The 20690-nt window shown below is 43.2% G+C and overlaps 1 protein-coding gene across 1 annotated transcript in view; it reads left to right on the top strand.

The window, feature by feature from the left end:
* Nucleotides 1-20690, top strand: part of NIPBL (NIPBL cohesin loading factor) — an 822857-nt gene that overhangs the window by 269705 nt on the left and 532462 nt on the right. Inside the window, exon 3 of the mRNA XM_053699671.1 lies at nt 1177-1307. Within this exon, the coding sequence (XP_053555646.1) occupies nt 1177-1307 (131 nt within the window). The remainder of the gene's footprint in view (nt 1-1176; nt 1308-20690) is intronic.

The raw sequence follows: 20690 nt of genomic DNA on the forward strand, positions 1-20690 counted from the left end.
GATTCATTTTTCAGCGGAATTGGCTGTCTTTATTTTTATCCCTCCCTCTCTAGTGACTCTTGCGTGGAAGTTCCACATCTTGGGTATTTATTATCCCATACGTCACTAGCTCATGGACTCTTGCTAATTACATGAAAGAAAACATAATTTATGTAAGAACTTACCTGATAAATTCATTTCTTTCATATTAGCAAGAGTCCATGAGGCCCACCCTTTTTTGTGGTGGTTATGATTTTTTTGTATAAAGCACAATTATTCCAATTCCTTATTTTTTTTGATGCTTTCGCTCCTTTCTTATCACCCCACTTCTTGGCTATTCGTTAAACTGAATTGTGGGTGTGGTGAGGGGTGTATTTATAGGCATTTTAAGGTTTGGGAAACTTTGCCCCTCCTGGTAGGAATGTATATCCCATACGTCACTAGCTCATGGACTCTTGCTAATATGAAAGAAATGAATTTATCAGGTAAGTTCTTACATAAATTATGTTTTTTCCCCTCCGCTTTTTTTTTTAGTTCCCTGGTAACTGTTTATTAAAGGGACATGAAACCTAAAATTGTTCTTTAATGATTGATAGAGCATACTATTGTCCAATTTACTTACTTAATTTGCTTCATTCTTTTGGTGTGTTTGTTGAAAAGCATGCCTAGGTAGGCTCAGGACCAGCAGTGCACTACGGTGATCTAGCTGCCAATTGGTGACTGTACAAATGTCTTGCAAATGGTTTACCAGATGTGTTCAGCTAGCTCCCAGTAATGCATTGCTGCTCTTTCAGCAAAGATTAATAAGATGATGAAACAAATTTATTAATAGAAGCAAGTTAGAAAGTTGTTTTGAAATTGAGTCGGTCAGATCATACAAAGAAAATCTGGGTTTTTATGTCTCTAAGCTTTTTAAACCATCCGGCAATTTATCTCTTTAGAGCAGGCTGTCATTGCAGCCAGTCAGAAACTGTACCTTCTGTCCCATTTAAAAATAAGTGTACTACTGCTTAGCAGGTCATGTTGAATGATTTTACTTAATACTGACAGCAAAGAGTTATTTCAGCAGTTAATGGTTGCTTATGCTTTCCAGATACGATATACTTACACATTCCAAAGATAACATACATAGTTTTACTTGTCCATCTATAATTAAGCAATTGTAAATTAACTTTTTGTTTTTCTACTCAATGATAGAGAACTTAAAGATAATCTTGGAAGTGATGACCCCGAAGGTGATATTCCGGTCCTGCTGCAGGCCACTTTGGCCAGAAATCCCAATGTTTTCAGGGAAAAAAGTATGCAGAACAGATACGGAGTGCAAAGTGGTAAGGAGTTTTTCGGCTTGTCCTTGTTTTTCATCACTACAGAAGTTCCTAATATAGCATTTTGTTTTTAGCTTGCATGGTTTTGTATTTATTATTTTGTCAAAGACCTTTGTGGAAGTTGTAATCGTTGTGTCTGACATTAAAGTTCATACCTACCATGCACAATCAATTTTAAACATTAAGTAAAATGTCACCTGAAAATGTTATCGTCCTTTTGAAAGGGCCAAAGACACGTTTGTTCCATGCCTTTAAAAGGAGTGCTCCCTTACATTATTCCTTTGTTGGCTGTTGGCTTTTTTTTAATTTATAAGTGTCCCCCCCTGCATGAAAACAGGTAAAAGAAAGTGCATGTTTTGTTTACTATTGCTATTTATGGGTGGGTTAATCGCTAATTGATAAGGGTAGCTCCCATGATTACATTGGTGGACAGGGACCCACATTTATGTATATGTGTTCATATATGTATGTAACACAACCTATAGAAAGTCTGCCACTCTTGCAAGCACACAGCTAGATCAAATGCAAAATGGAAGTTATTTGCAGCATTTGGCTAAATGGTTATAGGCCAAGGATTACCCCAAGTCTCTTCTTTCCTTGTTCCTAATCTACAGTGCATGCCTTTATCTAAACAAACTGAGATACATACAAGGCCTTTTGCAGTTTCCCTAGACATATGTATGTATGTTATTAATTTTTAAAATGACCTATTGGGTGCAAAGTTCAATGTCCCTTGAATACGTAACTGAAGAAACTTTTACATGCACAGTTTTTAACAAGGCAACAAAAATATTTTAAGTGTAAATTTCTTGAAAGCTTTGGCAAAGCATGGTTACAAAAATCTTTGTCTTTCATAAGGCATTGAGAGTCCAAGAGCCAATACTCCTGTGATTTTACACCTGCCCACTAGGAGAAGGCAAAGATCCCAAAGTACACTTAATCCCTCCCACCTCTGGTATTTCAGTCTGCCTGCATAGGATGTGGATGAAGCATTAAGGTGTTCTTCATTGATAAGGGTCCTCAGACTGATTTGAGGCCCATTGCCCCTCAGACAGCTGCTACAGAAAGAATGAGGTGAGATTGGTGTATGAGGCAGTGACAGGAGGCACTTCCAGTGAAGGAGTTAATTACAAGCCTGCCACAGGTGTCGCAGGGGCTCTTCCCCTAGCCGCCTCCAGTTGGGTCGTCAATATACTCCTTACATAGATCCTCTGCTGTGACGTACACAGTACTGGATGGGCTCTCTACTGGAAGCAGTCTTTTCTCCAGCCACTTTGCACTGTAGATTGGGTGCATCTGAGGTAAGTGCAGCCATTGCTTGCACTCACATAGCCTACATGCTGTAAGTAGGTACACCAAAATCATTAGTGACTCCACTCTTCCTGTCCACAATATCTTTGAATTGTTGCCTTGGAAGGCTTCTGAAAGCACTTAGTACTAGAACATCTAGGCACAGAAGCAGCTTTTATCCACAAGCCATTTACCTTATGAACATTTAGTCTACCTCCGGTTCTTCTCATTGGAAACACTACCATTGCTAGTGCAATCCTTAGTGCAGGGCTCGACAAACCCAGGAGCCTGGGAGCCACTGGCTCCTATAATTTTACCCCTGGCTACTAACTTTTTGGGTTATTCTCCATATATCTATATACAAATCCAACTGTCTGGCTCCTAAAAATATGCCTGGCGGCTCCAAAATATTCTTACTGGCTCCTAATTTTTAAACAGATTTGTCAAGCACTGCCTTAACCCCTTAATGACCGCAGCACTTTTCCATTTTCTGTCCGTTTGGGACCAAGGCTATTTTTATATTTCTGCAGCGTTTGTGTTTAGCTGTAATTTTCCTCTTACTCATTTACTGTACCCACACATATTATATACCGTTTTTCTCGCCATTAAGTGGACTTTTTAAAGATACCATTATTTTCATCATATCTTATAATTTACTATAAAAAAAAGTATATAATATGAGGAAAAAAACACACTTTCTCCAACATAGGTGTGTCCGGTCCACGGCGTCATCCTTACTTGTGGGATATTCTCTTCCCCAACAGGAAATGGCAAAGAGCCCAGCAAAGCTGGTCACATGATCCCTCCTAGGCTCCGCCTACCCCAGTCATTCTCTTTGCCGTTGTACAGGCAACATCTCCACGGAGATGGCTTAGAGTTTTTTAGTGTTTAACTGTAGTTTTTATTATTCAGTCAAGAGTTTGTTATTTTAAAATAGTGCTGGTATGTACTATTTACTCTGAAACAGAAAAGAGATGAAGATTTCTGTTTGTATGAGGAAAATGATTTTAGCAACCGTTACTAAAATCCATGGCTGTTCCACACAGGACTGTTGAGAGGAATTAACTTCAGTTGGGGGAACAGTGAGCAGTCTTTTGCTGCTTGAGGTATGACACATTCTAACAAGACGATGTAATGCTGGAAGCTGTCATTTTCCCTATGGGATCCGGTAAGCCATTTTTATTCAGACAGTAAATAAGGGCTTCACAAGGGCTTATTAAGACTGTAGACATTTTCTGGGCTAAATCGATTCATATATTACACATATTTAGCCTTGAGGAATCATTTAATCTGGGTATTTTTGCTAAATAATAATCGGCAGGCACTGTTTTAGACACCTTATTCTCTAGGGGCTTTCCCTAATCATAGGCAGAGCCTCATTTTCGCGCCGGTATTGTGCACTTGTTTTTGAGAAGCATGACATGCAGTCGCATGTGTGAGGAGCTCTGATACATAGAAAAGACTTTCTGAAGGCGTCATTTGGTATCGTATTCCCCTTTGGGCTTGGTTGGGTCTCAGCAAAGCAGATACCAGGGACTGGGTTAAAGCTTCCAAATTTGGTGTGCAATACTTTTAAGGCTTTAAGACACTGTGGTGAAATTTTGGTGAATTTTGAACAATTCCTTCATACTTTTTCGCAATTGCAGTAATAAAGTGTGTTCAGTTTAAAATTTAAAGTGACAGTAACGGTTTTATTTTAAAACGTTTTTTGTACTTTGTTATCAAGTTTATGCCTGTTTAACATGTCTGAACTACCAGATAGACTGTGTTCTGAATGTGGGGAAGCCAAGGTTCCTTCTCATTTAAATAAATGTGATTTATGTGACACTGAAAATGATGCCCAAGATGATTCCTCAAGTGAGGGGAGTAAGCATGGTACTGCATCATTCCCTCCTTCGTCTACACGAGTCTTGCCCACTCAGGAGGCCCCTAGTACATCTAGCGCGCCAATACTCCTTACTATGCAACAATTAACGGCTGTAATGGATAATTCTATCAAAAACATTTTAGCCAAAATGCCCACTTATCAGCGTAAGCGCGACTGCTCTGTTTTAGATACTGAAGAGCATGAGGACGCTGATGATAATGGTTCTGAAATGCCCCTACACCAGTCTGAGGGGGCCAGGGAGGTTTTGTCTGAGGGAGAAATTTCAGATTCAGGGAAAATTTCTCAACAAGCTGAACCCGATGTGATTACATTTAAATTTAAGTTGGAACATCTCCGCGCTCTGCTTAAGGAGGTATTATCCACTCTGGATGATTGTGAGAATTTGATCATCCCAGAGAAACTATGTAAAATGGACAAGTTCCTAGAGGTCCCGGGGCTCCCAGAAGCTTTTCCTATACCCAAGCGGGTGGCGGACATTGTAAATAAAGAATGGGAAAGGCCCGGTATACCTTTCGTCCCTCCCCCCATATTTAAAAAATTGTTTCCTATGGTCGACCCTAGAAAGGACTTATGGCAGACTGTCCCCAAGGTCGAGGGAGCGGTTTCTACTTTAAACAAACGCACCACTATACCCATAGAAGATAGTTGTGCTTTCAAAGATCCTATGGATAAAAAATTAGAAGGTTTGCTTAAAAAGATGTTTGTTCAGCAAGGTTACCTTCTACAACCAATTTCATGCATTGTCCCTGTCACTACAGCCGCGTGTTTCTGGTTCGATGAGCTAGTAAAGGCGATCGATAGTGATTCTCCTCCTTATGAGGAGATTATGGACAGAATCCGTGCTCTCAAATTGGCTAATTCTTTCACCCTAGACGCCACTTTGCAATTGGCTAGGTTAGCGGCGAAGAATTCTGGGTTTGCTATTGTGGCGCGTAGAGCGCTTTGGTTGATATCTTGGTCAGCGGATGCGTCTTCCAAGAACAAACTCCTTAACATTCCTTTCAAGGGGAAAACGCTGTTTGGCCCTGACTTGAAAGAGATTATCTCTGATATCACTGGGGGTAAGGGCCACGCCCTTCCGCAGGATAGGTCTTTCAAGGCCAAAAATAAACCTAATTTTCGTCCCTTTCGTAGAAACGGACCAGCCCCAAGTGCTACGTCCTCTAAGCAAGAGGGTAATACTTCTCAAGCCAAGCCAGCCTGGAGACCAATGCAAGGCTGGAACAAGGGAAAGCAGGCCAAGAAACCTGCCACTGCTACCAAGACAGCATGAAATGTTGGCCCCCGATCCGGGACCGGATCTGGTGGGGGGCAGACTCTCTCTCTTCGCTCAGGCTTGGGCAAGAGATGTTCTGGATCCTTGGGCACTAGAAATAGTCTCCCAAGGTTATCTTCTGGAATTCAAGGGGCTTCCCCCAAGGGGGAGGTTCCACAGGTCTCAATTGTCTTCAGACCACATAAAGAGACAGGCATTCTTACATTGTGTAGAAGACCTGTTAAAAATGGGAGTGATTCATCCTGTTCCATTAGGAGAACAAGGGATGGGGTTCTACTCCAATCTGTTCATAGTTCCCAAAAAAGAGGGAACGTTCAGACCAATCTTAGATCTCAAGATCTTAAACAAGTTTCTCAAGGTTCCATCGTTCAAAATGGAAACCATTCGAACAATTCTTCCTTCCATCCAGGAAGGTCAATTCATGACCACGGTGGATTTAAAGGATGCGTATCTACATATTCCTATCCACAAGGAACATCATCGGTTCCTAAGGTTCGCATTCCTGGACAAGCATTACCAGTTCGTGGCGCTTCCTTTCGGATTAGCCACTGCTCCAAGAATTTTCACAAAGGTACTAGGGTCCCTTCTAGCGGTGCTAAGACCAAGGGGCATTGCAGTAGTACCTTACTTGGACGACATTCTGATTCAAGAGTCGTCCCTTCCTCAAGCAAAGGCTCACACGGACATTGTCCTGGCCTTTCTCAGATCTCACGGATGGAAAGTGAACGTAGAAAAGAGTTCTCTATCTCCGTCGACAAGGGTTCCCTTCTTGGGAACAATAATAGACTCCTTAGAAATGAGGATTTTTCTGACAGAGGCCAGAAAAACAAAACTTCTAAACTCTTGTCAAACACTTCATTCCGTTCCTCTTCCTTCCATAGCGCAGTGCATGGAAGTAATAGGTTTGATGGTAGCGGCAATGGACATAGTTCCTTTTGCGCGCATTCATCTAAGACCATTGCAACTGTGCATGCTCAGTCAGTGGAATGGGGACTATACAGACTTGTCTCCGAAGATACAAGTAAATCAGAGGACCAGAGACTCACTCCGTTGGTGGCTGTCCCTGGACAACCTGTCACAAGGGATGACCTTCCGCAGGCCAGAGTGGGTCATTGTCACGACCGACGCCAGTCTGATGGGCTGGGGCGCGGTCTGGGGATCCCTGAAAGCTCAGGGTCTTTGGTTTCGGGAAGTATCTCTTCTACCGATAAATATTCTGGAACTGAGAGCGATATTCAATGCTCTCAAGGCTTGGCCTCAGCTAGCAAAGGCCAAGTTCATACGGTTTCAATCAGACAACATGACGACTGTTGCGTACATCAACCATCAGGGGGGAACAAGGAGTTCCCTGGCGATGGAAGAAGTGACCAAAATCATTCAATGGGCGGAGACTCACTCCTGCCACCTGTCTGCAATCCACATCCCAGGAGTGGAAAATTGGGAAGCGGATTTTCTGAGTCGTCAGACATTACATCCGGGGGAGTGGGAACTCCATCCGGAAATCTTTGCCCAAATTACTCAACTGTGGGGCATTCCAGACATGGATCTGATGGCCTCTCGTCAGAACTTCAAGGTTCCTTGCTACGGGTCCAGATCCAGGGATCCCAAGGCGACTCTAGTAGATGCACTAGTAGCACCTTGGACCTTCAAACTAGCTTATGTATTCCCGCCGTTTCCTCTCATCCCCAGGCTGGTAGCCAGGATCCATCAGGAGAGGGCGTCGGTGATCTTGATAGCTCCTGCGTGGCCACGCAGGACTTGGTATGCAGATCTGGTGAATATGTCACCGGCTCCACCATGGAAGCTACCTTTGAGACGAGACCTTCTTGTTCAAGGTCCGTTCGAACATCCGAATCTGGTCTCACTCCAGCTGACTGCTTGGAGATTGAACGCTTGATCTTATCAAAACGAGGGTTCTCAGATTCTGTTATTGATACTCTTGTTCAGGCCAGAAAGCCTGTAACTAGAAAAATTTACCACAAAATATGGAAAAAATATATCTGTTGGTGTGAATCTAAAGGATTCCCTTGGGACAAGGTAAAGATTCCTAAGATTCTATCCTTTCTTCAAGAAGGATTGGAGAAAGGATTATCTGCAAGTTCCTTGAAGGGACAGATTTCTGCCTTGTCTGTGTTACTTCACAAAAAACTGGCAGCTGTGCCAGATGTTCAAGCCTTTGTTCAGGCTCTGGTTAGAATCAAGCCTGTTTACAAACCTTTGACTCCTCCTTGGAGTCTCAACTTAGTTCTTTCAGTTCTTCAGGGGGTTCCGTTTGAACCCTTACATTCCGTTGATATTAAGTTATTATCTTGGAAAGTTTTGTTTTTGGTTGCAATTTCTTCTGCTAGAAGAGTTTCAGAATTATCTGCTCTGCAGTGTTCTCCTCCTTATCTGGTGTTCCATGCAGATAAGGTGGTTTTACGTACTAAACCTGGTTTTCTTCCAAAAGTTGTTTCTAACAAAAACATTAACCAGGAGATAGTCGTGCCTTCTTTGTGTCCGAAACCAGTTTCGAAGAAGGAACGTTTGTTGCACAATTTGGATGTTGTTCGCGCTCTAAAATTCTATTTAGATGCTACAAAGGATTTTAGACAAACATCTTCCTTGTTTGTTGTTTATTCTGGTAAAAGGAGAGGTCAAAAAGCAACTTCTACCTCTCTCTCTTTTTGGATTACAAGCATCATCAGATTGGCTTACGAGACTGCCGGACGGCAGCCTCCTGAAAGAATCACAGCTCATTCCACTAGGGCTGTGGCTTCCACATGGGCCTTCAAGAACGAGGCTTCTGTTGATCAGATATGTAGGGCAGCGACTTGGTCTTCACTGCACACTTTTACCAAATTTTACAAGTTTGATACGTTTGCTTCTTCTGAGGCTATTTTTGGGAGAAAGGTTTTGCAAGCCGTGGTGCCTTCCATTTAGGTGACCTGATTTGCTCCCTCCCTTCATCCGTGTCCTATAGCTTTGGTATTGGTTCCCACAAGTAAGGATGACGCCGTGGACCGGACACACCTATGTTGGAGAAAACAGAATTTATGTTTACCTGATAAATTGCTTTCTCCAACGGTGTGTCTGGTCCACGGCCCGCCCTGGTTTTTTAATCAGGTCTGATAATTTATTTTCTCTAACTACAGTCACCACGGTATCATATGGTTTCTCCTATGCAAATATTCCTCCTTAACGTCGGTCGAATGACTGGGGTAGGCGGAGCCTAGGAGGGATCATGTGACCAGCTTTGCTGGGCTCTTTGCCATTTCCTGTTGGGGAAGAGAATATCCCACAAGTAAGGATGACGCCGTGGACCGGACACACCGTTGGAGAAAGCAATTTATCAGGTAAACATAAATTCTGTTTTTTCAAACTTTGACCCCCAAAATCTGTTACACATCTACAACCACCAAAAAACACCCATGCTAAATAGTTTCTAAATATTGTCCTGAGTTTAGAAATACCCAATGTTTACATGTTCTTCGCTTTTTTTGTAAGTTATAAGGCAATAAATACAAGCAGCACTTTGCTATTTCCAAACCCCTTTTCTCCAACATAGGTGTGTCCGGTCCACGGCGTCATCCTTACTTGTGGGATATTCTCTTCCCCAACAGGAAATGGCAAAGAGCCCAGCAAAGCTGGTCACATGATCCCTCCTAGGCTCCGCCTTCCCCAGTCATTCTCTTTGCCGTTGCACAGGCAACATCTCCACGGAGATGGCTTAGAGTTTTTTGGTGTTTAAATGTAGTTTTATTCTTCAATCAAGAGTTTGTTATTTTAAAATAGTGCTGGTATGTACTATTTACTCTGAAACAGAAAAGAGATGAAGATTTCTGTTTGTATGAGGAAGATGATTTTAGCAACCGTTACTAAAATCGATGGCTGTTTCCACACAGGACTGTTGAGATGAATTAACTTCAGTTGGGGGAAACAGTGTGCAGACTTTTGCTGCTTGAGGTATGACACATTTCTAACAAGACTTGGTAATGCTGGAAGCTGTCATTTTCCCTATGGGATCCGGTAAGCCATTTTCTTAGTTTTAAATATAAGAATAAAGGGCTTCACAAGGGCTTTAAAGACTGGTAGACATTTTTCTGGGCTAAAACGATTACTTTATAAACATATTTAATGGTTTATAACTTTGAAGAGTTATTTTAATCTTAGGAATTGTGTTAAAAAAACGGCAGGCACTGTATTGGACACCTTTTTCACTGGGGGCCTTTTCTAGTCATAGGCAGAGCCTCATTTTCGCGCCTCTAGTGCGCAGTTGTTTTTGAGAAGCAAGGCATGCAGATGCATGTGTGAGGAGCTCAGATCCACTGAAAAAGCTTATTGGAGGCGTCATTTGGTATCGTATTCCCCTCTGGGCTTGGTTGGGTCTCAGCAAAGCAGATACCAGGGACTGTATAGGGGTTAAATGTAAAAACTGCTCCGGTTCCGTTATTTTAAGAGTTAAAGCTTTCAAATTTGGTGTGCAATACTTTTAAGGCTTTAAGACGCCGTGGTGACATTTTGGTGAATTTTGAACAATTCCTTCATACTTTTTCACATATTCAGTAATAAAGTGTGTTCAGTTTAAAATTTAAAGTGACAGTAATGGTTTTATTTTAAAACGTTTTTTGTGCTTTGTTATCAAGTTTATGCCTATTAACATGTCTGAACCATCAGATAGACGATGTTCTGTATGTTCGGAAGCCAAGGTTCCTCTCCATTTAAATATATGTGATGAATGTGAATGATGCCACTGTTAATAATGTTGCCCAAAATGATTCCTTAAGTGAGGGGAGTAAGCATGGTACTGCATCATCTCCTTCTATGTCTACACCAGTCTTGCCCACTCAGGAGGTCCCTAGTTCATCTAGTGCGCCAATCCTCCTTACTATGCAACAATTAACGGCTGTAATGGATAATTCTATTAAAAACATTTTAGCCAAAATGCCCACTTATCAGCGAAAGCGCGACTGCTCTGTTTTAGATACTGAAGAGCATGAGGACGCTGATGATAATGGTTCTGACATGCCCTTACACCAGTCTGAAGGGGCCAGGGAGGTTTTGTCTGAGGGAGAAATTTCAGATTCAGGAAAAATTTCTCAACAAGCTGAACCTGACGTTATTACATTCAAATTTAAATTGGAACATCTCCGCGCTCTGCTTAAGGAGGTGTTATCTACTCTGGATGATTGTGACAATTTGGTCATTCCAGAGAAATTATGTAAGATGGACAAGTTCCTAGAGGTCCCGGTGCCCCCCGAAGCTTTTCCTATACCCAAGCGGGTGGCGGACATTGTAAATAAAGAATGGGAAAGGCCCGGCATACCTTTTGTCCCTCCCCCTATATTTAAGAAATTATTTCCTATGGCCGACCCCAGGAAGGACTTATGGCAGACAGTCCCCAAGGTCGAGGGGTCGGTTTCTACTCTAAACAAACGCACCACTATCCCTATAGAAGATAGTTGTGCTTTCAAAGATCCTATGGATAAAAAATTAGAGGGTTTGCTTAAAAAGATGTTTGTTCAGCAAGGTTACCTTCTACAACCAATTTCATGCATTGTTCCTGTCACTACAGCAGAGTGTTTCTGGTTCGAAGAACTAGAAAAGTCGCTCAATAAAGCATCTTCTTATGAGGAGGTTATGGACAGAGTTCAAGCACTTAAATTGGCTAACTCTTTTACCTTAGACGCCACTTTGCAATTAGCTAGATTAGCGGCGAAAAATTCAGGTTTTGCTATTGTGGCGCGCAGAGCGCTTTGGCTAAAGTCTTGGTCAGCGGATGTGTCCTCCAAGAACAAATTGCTTAACATCCCTTTCAAGGGGAATACGCTGTTTGGCCCTGACTTGAAAGAGATTATTTCAGACATCACTGGGGGAAAGGGCCACGCCCTTCCTCAGGATAGGTCTTTTAAGGCTAAAAATAAAACGAATTTTCGTCCCTTTCGCAGAAACGGACCAGCCTCAAATTCTACATCCTCTAAGCAAGAGGGTAATTCTTCTCAAACCAAGCCAGCCTGGAGACCGATGCAAGGCTGGAACAAAGGTAAGCAGGTCAAGAAACCTGCTACCGCTACTAAGACAGCATGAGATGTTGGCCCCCGATCCGGGACCGGATCTGGTGGGGGGCAGACTCTCTCTCTTCGCTCAGGCTTGGGCAAGAGATGTTCAGGATCCTTGGGCGCTAGAAATAGTTTCTCAAGGTTATCTCCTGGAATTCAAGGAACTACCCCCAAGGGGAAGGTTCCACAGGTCTCAATTGTCTTCAGACCAAATAAAAAGACAGGCATTCTTACATTGTGTAGAAGACCTGTTAAAAATGGGAGTGATTCATCCTGTTCCATTAAGAGAACAAGGGATGGGGTTTTACTCCAATCTGTTCATAGTTCCCAAAAAAGAGGGAACATTCAGGCCAATTTTGGATCTCAAGATCCTAAACAAATTTCTTCTGTTATGTGTGATCAGTCCACGGGTCATCATTACTTCTGGGATATAACTCCTCCCCAACAGGAAATGCAAGAGGATTCACCCAGCAGAGCTGCATATAGCTCCTCCCCTCTACGTCACTCCCAGTCATTCTCTTGCACCCAACGACTAGATAGGATGTGTGAGAGGACTATGGTGATTATACTTAGTTTTTATAACTTCAATCAAAAGTTTGTTATTTTACAATAGCACCGGAGCGTGTTATTGCCTCTCTGGCAGAGTTTGAAGAAGAATCTACCAGAGTTTTTACTATGATTTTAACCGGAGTAGTTAAGATCATATTGCTGTTTCTCGGCCATCTGAGGGAGGTAAAAGCTTCAGATCAGGGGACAGCGGGCAGATGAATCTGCATTGAGGTATGTAGCAGTTTTTATTTTCTGAATGGAATTGATGAGAAAATCCTGCCATACCGTTATAATGACATGTATGTATACTCTACACTTCAGTATTCTGGGGATGGTATTTCACTGGAATTACTCTGTTAAAAGTACATTAAACTTTTGAATAGGTATTTATTATGTTAAACGTTTTTGCTGGAATGTAGAATCGTTTGCATTTTCTGAGGTACTGAGTGAATAAATGTTTGGGCATTATTTTTCCACTTGGCAGTTGCTTGTTTTAAATTGTGACAGTTTCGTTTCTCTCTCACTGCTGTGTGTGAGGGGGAGGGGCCGTTTTTGGCGCTCTTTGCTACGCATCAAAAATTTCCAGTCAGTTACTCTTGTATTTCCTGCATGATCCGGTTCATCTCTAACAGAACTCAGGGGTCTTCAAACTTCTTTGGAGGGAGGTAGATTCTCTCAGCAGAGCTGTGAGACTTATATATTGACTGTGATTAAAAAACGTTGCTCTGTAATTTTTATGTTTCAAATTTAATTATTGTTACTTTACTAAGGGGAACAAACCTTTGCTAAAAGTTGTGTTGTTTTTAAGGATTGATGCTATAACTGTTTTTCAGTTCATTATTTCAACTGTCATTTAATCGTTTAGTGCTTCTTTGAGGCACAGTACGTTTTTGTTAAATAAGATTGTAACCAAGTTGCAAGTTTATTGCTAGTGTGTTAAACATGTCTGATTCAGAGGAAGATACCTGTGTCATTTGTTCCAATGCCAAGGTGGAGCCCAATAGAAATTTATGTACTAACTGTATTGATGCTACTTTAAATAAAAGCCAATCTGTACAAATTGAACAAATTTCACCAAACAGCGAGGGGAGAGTTATGCCGACTAACTCGCCTCACGTGTCAGTACCTGCATCTCCCGCCCGGGAGGTGCGTGATATTGTGGCGCCTAGTACATCTGGGCGGCCATTACAGATAACATTACAAGATATGGCTACTGTTATGACTGAAGTTTTGGCTAAATTACCAGAACTAAGAGGCAAGCGTGATCACTCTGGGGTGAGAACAGAGTGCGCTGATAATACTAGGGCCATGTCTGATACTGCGTCACAGCTTGCAGAGCATGAGGACGGAGAGCTTCATTCTGTGGGTGACGGTTCTGATCCAAACAGATTGGATTCAGATATTTCAAATTTTAAATTTAAATTGGAGAACCTCCGTGTATTACTAGGGGAGGTTTTAGCGGCTCTTAATGATTGTAACACTGTTGCAATACCAGAGAAATTGTGTAGGTTGGATAAATACTTTGCGGTACCGGCGAGTACTGACGTTTTTCCTATACCTAAGAGACTAACTGAAATTGTTACTAAGGAGTGGGATAGACCCGGTGTGCCGTTCTCACCCCCTCCAATATTTAGAAAGATGTTTCCAATAGACGCCACCACACGGGACTTATGGCAAACGGTCCCTAAGGTGGAGGGAGCAGTTTCTACTTTAGCTAAGCGTACCACTATCCCGGTGGAGGATAGCTGTGCTTTTTCAGATCCAATGGATAAAAATTTAGAGGGTTACCTTAAGAAAATGTTTGTTCAACAAGGTTTTATATTGCAACCCCTTGCATGCATCGCGCCGATTACGGCTGCGGCAGCATTTTGGATTGAGTCTCTGGAAGAGAACCTTAGTTCAGCTACGCTGGACGACATTACGGACAGGCTTAGAGTCCTTAAACTAGCTAATTCATTCATTTCGGAGGCCGTAGTACATTTAACCAAACTTACGGCTAAGAACTCAGGATTCGCCATTCAGGCACGTAGGGCGCTGTGGCTAAAATCCTGGTCAGCTGATGTAACTTCTAAGTCCAAATTACTTAATATACCTTTCAAGGGGCAAACTTTATTTGGGCCCGGTTTGAAAGAAATTATCGCTGACATTACAGGAGGTAAGGGCCACGCCCTGCCTCAAGACAAAGCCAAAGCTAAGGCTAGACAGTCTAATTTTCGTCCCTTTCGGAATTTCAAAGCAGGAGCAGCACCAACTTCCACTGCACCAAAACAGGAAGGAGCTGTTGCTCGTTACAGACAAGGCTGGAAACCTAACCAGTCCTGGAACAAGGGCAAGCAGGCCAGGAAACCTGCTGCTGCCCCAAAGACAGCATGAACCGAGGGCCCCCGATCCGGGACCGGATCTAGTGGGGGGCAGACTCTCTCTCTTCGCCCAGGCTTGGGCAAGAGATGTTCAGGATCCCTGGGCGCTAGAGATCATATCTCAGGGATACCTTCTAGACTTCAAATTCTCTCCCCCAAGAGGGAGATTTCATCTGTCAAGGTTGTCAACAAACCAGATAAAGAAAGAAGCGTTTCTACGCTGTGTACAAGATCTGTTATTAATGGGAGTGATCCATCCGGTTCCGCGGTCGGAACAAGGACAAGGGTTTTACTCAAACCTGTTTGTGGTTCCCAAAAAAGAGGGAACTTTCAGGCCAATCTTGGATTTAAAGATCCTAAACAAATTCCTAAGAGTTCCATCGTTCAAAATGGAAACTATTCGGACAATCTTACCCATGATCCAAAAGGGTCAGTACATGACCACAGTGGACTTAAAGGATGCTTACCTTCACATACCGATTCACAAAGATCATTACCGGTATCTAAGGTTTGCCTTCTTAGACAGGCATTACCAGTTTGTAGCTCTTCCATTCGGATTGGCTACGGCTCCAAGAATCTTCACAAAGGTTCTGGGTGCCCTTCTGGCGGTACTAAGACCGCGAGGAATTTCGGTAGCTCCGTACCTAGACGACATTCTGATACAAGCTTCAAGCTTTCAAACTGCCAAGTCTCATACAGAGTTAGTTCTGGCATTTCTAAGGTCGCATGGATGGAAAGTGAACGAAAAGAAAAGTTCTCTCTTTCCTCTCACAAGAGTTCCATTCTTGGGGACTCTTATAGATTCTGTAGAAATGAAGATTTATCTGACAGAAGACAGATTAACAAAGCTTCTAAATGCATGCCGTGTCCTTCATTCCATTCAACTCCCGTCAGTAGCTCAATGCATGGAGGTGATCGGCTTAATGGTAGCAGCAATGGACATAGTACCCTTTGCACGTCTACATCTCAGACTGCTGCAATTGTGCATGCTGAGTCAGTGGAATGGGGATTACTCAGACTTGTCCCCTACTCTGAATCTGGATCAAGAGACCAGAAACTCTCTTCTATGGTGGCTTTCTCGGCCACATCTGTCCAGGGGGATGCCATTCAGCAGGCCGGACTGGACAATTGTAACAACAGACGCCAGCCTACTAGGTTGGGGCGCTGTCTGGAATTCTCTGAAGGCTCAGGGACAATGGAATCAGGAGGAAAGTCTCCTGCCAATAAACATTCTGGAATTGAGAGCAGTTCTCAATGCCCTTCTGGCTTGGCCCCAGTTAAAAACTCGGGGGTTCATCAGGTTTCAGTCGGACAACATCACGACTGTAGCTTACATCAACCATCAAGGAGGGACAAGAAGCTCCCTAGCAATGATGGAAGTATCAAACATAATTCGCTGGGCAGAGTCTCACTCTTGCCACCTGTCAGCAATCCACATCCCGGGAGTGGAGAACTGGGAGGCGGATTTCTTGAGTCGCCAGACTTTTCATCCGGGGGAGTGGGAACTTCATCCGGAGGTCTTTGCCCAAATACTTCGACGTTGGGGCAAACCAGAGATAGATCTCATGGCGTCTCGCCAGAACGCCAAACTTCCTCGCTACGGGTCCAGATCCAGGGATCCGGGAGCGGTTCTGATAGATGCTTTGACAGCACCTTGGAACTTCGGGATGGCTTATGTGTTTCCACCCTTCCCGCTGCTTCCTCGATTGATTGCCAAAATCAAACAGGAGAGAGCATCAGTGATTCTAATAGCGCCTGCATGGCCACGCAGGACTTGGTATGCAGATCTAGTGGACATGTCATCCTGTCCGCCTTGGTCTCTACCTCTAAGACAGGACCTTCTGATACAGGGTCCATTCAAACATCAAAATCTAACTTCTCTGAAGCTGACTGCTTGGAAATTGAACGCTTGATTTTATCAAAACGTGGTTTTTCTGAGTCGGTTATTGATACCCTGATACAGGCTAGGAAGCCTGTTACCAGAAGGATTTACCACAAGATATGGCGTAAATACCTATACTGGTGCGAATCCAAAGGTTACTCCTGGAGTAAGGTTAGGATTCCTAGGATATTGTCCTTTCTACAAGAAGGTTTAGAAAAGGGTTTATCGGCTAGCTCATTAAAGGGACAGATCTCAGCTCTGTCCATCTTGTTACACAGGCGTCTGTCAGAAAACCCAGACGTCCAGGCCTTTTGTCAGGCTTTAGCTAGGATCAAGCCTGTGTTTAAAACTGTTGCTCCGCCATGGAGTTTAAACCTTGTTCTTAACGTTCTACAAGGAGTTCCGTTTGAACCCCTTCATTCCATTGATATAAAGTTGTTATCTTGGAAAGTGTTATTTTTAATGGCTATTTCTTCGGCTCGGAGAGTCTGAGTTATCAGCTTTACATTGTGATTCTCCTTATTTGATTTTTCATTCAGATAAGGTAGTTCTGCGTACAAAACCTGGGTTCTTACCTAAGGTAGTCACTAACAGGAACATCAATCAAGAGATCGTGGTGCCTTCCCTGTGCCCGAATCCTTCTTCAAAGAAGGAACGTCTTCTACACAATCTGGATGTAGTTCGTGCCCTCAAGTTCTACTTGCAGGCAACTAAGGATTTTCGACAAACGTCTTCCCTGTTTGTCGTGTACTCTGGTCAGAGGAGAGGTCATAAGGCTTCGGCTACCTCTCTCTCCTTCTGGCTTCGTAGCATAATTCGTTTAGCCTATGAGACTGCTGGACAGCAGCCTCCTGAAAGAATTACAGCTCATTCTACTAGAGCTGTGGCTTCCACTTGGGCCTTTAAGAATGAGGCCTCTGTTGAACAGATTTGCAAGGCTGCAACTTGGTCTTCGCTTCATACTTTTTCCAAATTTTACAAATTTGACACTTTTGCTTCCTCGGAGGCTATTTTTGGGAGAAAGGTTCTTCAGGCAGTGGTTCCTTCTGTATAATGAGCCTGCCTATCCCTCCCGTCATCCGTGTACTTTTGCTTTGGTATTGGTATCCCAGAAGTAATGATGACCCGTGGACTGATCACACATAACAGAAGAAAACATAATTTATGCTTACCTGATAAATTCCTTTCTTCTGTTGTGTGATCAGTCCACGGCCCGCCCTGTTTTTTAAGGCAGGTAAATATCTTTTAAATTATACTCCAGTCACCACTTCACCCTTGGTTTCTCCTTTCTCGTTGATTCTTGGTCGAATGACTGGGAGTGACGTAGAGGGGAGGAGCTATATGCAGCTCTGCTGGGTGAATCCTCTTGCATTTCCTGTTGGGGAGGAGTTATATCCCAGAAGTAATGATGACCCGTGGACTGATCACACAACAGAAGAAAGGAATTTATCAGGTAAGCATAAATTATGTTTTCTCAGGGTTCCATCGTTCAAAATGGAAACCATTCGGACAATTCTTCCTACCATCCAGGAAGGTCAATTCATGACCACGGTGGATTTAAAGGATGCGTATCTACATATTCCTATCCACAAGGAACATCATCAGTTCCTAAGGTTCGCCTTTCTGGACAAGCATTACCAGTTTGTGGCACTTACATTCGGATTAGCCACTGCTCCAAGAATTTTCACAAAGGTACTAGGGTCCCTTTTAGCGGTGCTAAGGCCAAGGGGCATTGCAGTAGTACCTTACTTGGACGACATACTGATTCAAGCGTCGTCTCTGCCACAAGCAAAGGCTCATACGGACATTGTCCTAGCCTTTCTCAGATCTCACGGGTGGAAAGTGAACGTAGAAAAATGTTCTCTATTCCCGTCGACAAGAGTTCCCTTCTTGGGAACAATAATAGACTCCTTAGAAATTAAGATTTTTCTGACAGAGGCCAGAAAATCAAAACTTCTAAGCTCTTGTCAAGTACTTCATTCTGTTCTTCTTCCTTCCATAGCGCAGTGCATGGAAGTAATAGGTTTGATGGTTGCGGCAATGGACATAGTTCCTTTTGCGCGACTTCATCTAAGACCATTACAACTGTGCATGCTCAGACAGTGGAATGGGGATTATACAGACTTGTCCCCGACGATCCAAGTAGATCAGAGGACCAGAGATTCACTCTGTTGGTGGCTGACCCTGGACAACCTGTCACAAGGGATGAGCTTCCGCAGACCAGAGTGGGTCATTGTCACGACCGACGCCAGTCTGGTGGGCTGGGGCGCGGTCTGGGAACCCCTGAAAGCTCAGGGTCTATGGTCTCGGGAAGAATCTCTTCTCCCGATAAACATTCTGGAACTGAGAGCGATATTCAATGCTCTCAAGGCTTGGCCTCAACTAGCAAAGGCCAAATTCATAAGGTTTCAATCAGACAACATGACGACTGTTGCATATATCAACCATCAGGGGGGAACAAGGAGTTCCCTGGCAATGGAAGAAGTGACCAAAGTAATTCAATGGGCGGAGACTCACTCCTGCCACTTGTCTGCAATCCACATCCCAGGAGTGGAAAATTGGGAAGCGGATTTTCTGAGTCGTCAGACATTTCATCCGGGGGAGTGGGAACTCCATCCGGAAATCTTTGCCCAAATAACTCAATTATGGGGCATTCCAGACATGGATCTGATGGCGTCTCGTCAGAACTTCAAGGTTCCTTGCTACGGGTCCAGATCCAGGGATCCCAAGGCGACTCTAGTAGATGCACTAGTAGCGCCCTGGACCTTCAACCTAGCTTATGTATTCCCACCGTTTCCTCTCATTCCCAGGCTGGTAGCCAGGATCAATCAGGAGAGGGCTTCGGTGATCTTGATAGCTCCTGCGTGGCCACGCAGAACTTGGTATGCAGACCTGGTGAATATGTCATCGGCTCCACCATGGAAGCTACCTTTGAGACGGGACCTTCTTGTTCAAGGTCCGTTCGAACATCCGAATCTGGCCTCACTCCAACTGACTGCTTGGAGATTGAACGCTTGATTTTATCAAAGCGTGGGTTCTCAGATTCTGCCATTGATACTCTTATTCAGGCTAGAAAGCCTGTAACTAGAAAAATTTACCATAAAGTATGGAAAAAATATATCTGTTGGTGCGAATCTAAAGGATTCCCATGGAACAAGATAAAAATTCCTAAGATTCTATCCTTTCTACAAGAGGGTTTGGAGAAAGGATTATCTGCAAGTTCTTTGAAGGGACAGATTTCTGCTTTATCTGTTTTACTTCACAAAAAGCTGGCGGCTGTGCCAGATGTTCAAGCTTTTGTTCAGGCTCTGGTTAGAATCAAGCCTGTTTACAAACCTTTGACTCCTCCTTGGAGTCTCAATTTAGTTCTTTCAGTTCTTCAAGGGGTTCCGTTTGAACCCTTACATTCCGTAGATATTAAGTTATTATCTTGGAAAGTTTTGTTTCTGGTTGCAATTTCTTCTGCTAGAAGAGTTTCAGAGTTATCTGCTCTGCAGTGTTCTCCTCCTTATCTGGTGTTCCATGCAGATAAGGTAGTTTTGCGTACTAAACCTGGTTTTCTTCCGAAAGTTGTTTCTAACAAAAATATTAACCAGGAGATAGTTGTGCCTTCTTTGTGTCCGAATCCAGTTTCAAAGAAGGAACGTTTGTTGCACAATTTGGATGTAGTTCGTGCTCTAAAATTCTATTTAGAGGCTACAAAGGATTTCAGACAAACATCTTCCTTGTTTGTTGTTTATTCTGGTAAAAGGAGAATGTCAAAAAGCAACTTCTACCTCTCTTTCCTTTTGGCTTAAAAGCATCATCCGATTGGCTTATGAGACTGCCGGACGGCAGCCTCCTGAAAGAATCACAGCTCACTCCACTAGGGCTGTGGCTTCCACATGGGCCTTCAAGAACGAGGCTTCTGTTGATCAGATATGTAAGGCAGCGACTTGGTCTTCACTGCACACTTTTACCAAATTTTACAAATTTGATACTTTTGCTTCTTCGGAGGCTGTTTTTGGGAGAAAGGTTTTGCAAGCCGTGGTGCCTTCCATCTAGGTGACCTGATTTGCTCCCTCCCATCATCCGTGTCCTAAAGCTTTGGTATTGGTTCCCAC

The sequence above is a fragment of the Bombina bombina genome, chromosome 2, assembly GCF_027579735.1.
Source record: "Bombina bombina isolate aBomBom1 chromosome 2, aBomBom1.pri, whole genome shotgun sequence".
NCBI classification, from domain to species: domain Eukaryota; kingdom Metazoa; phylum Chordata; class Amphibia; order Anura; family Bombinatoridae; genus Bombina; species Bombina bombina.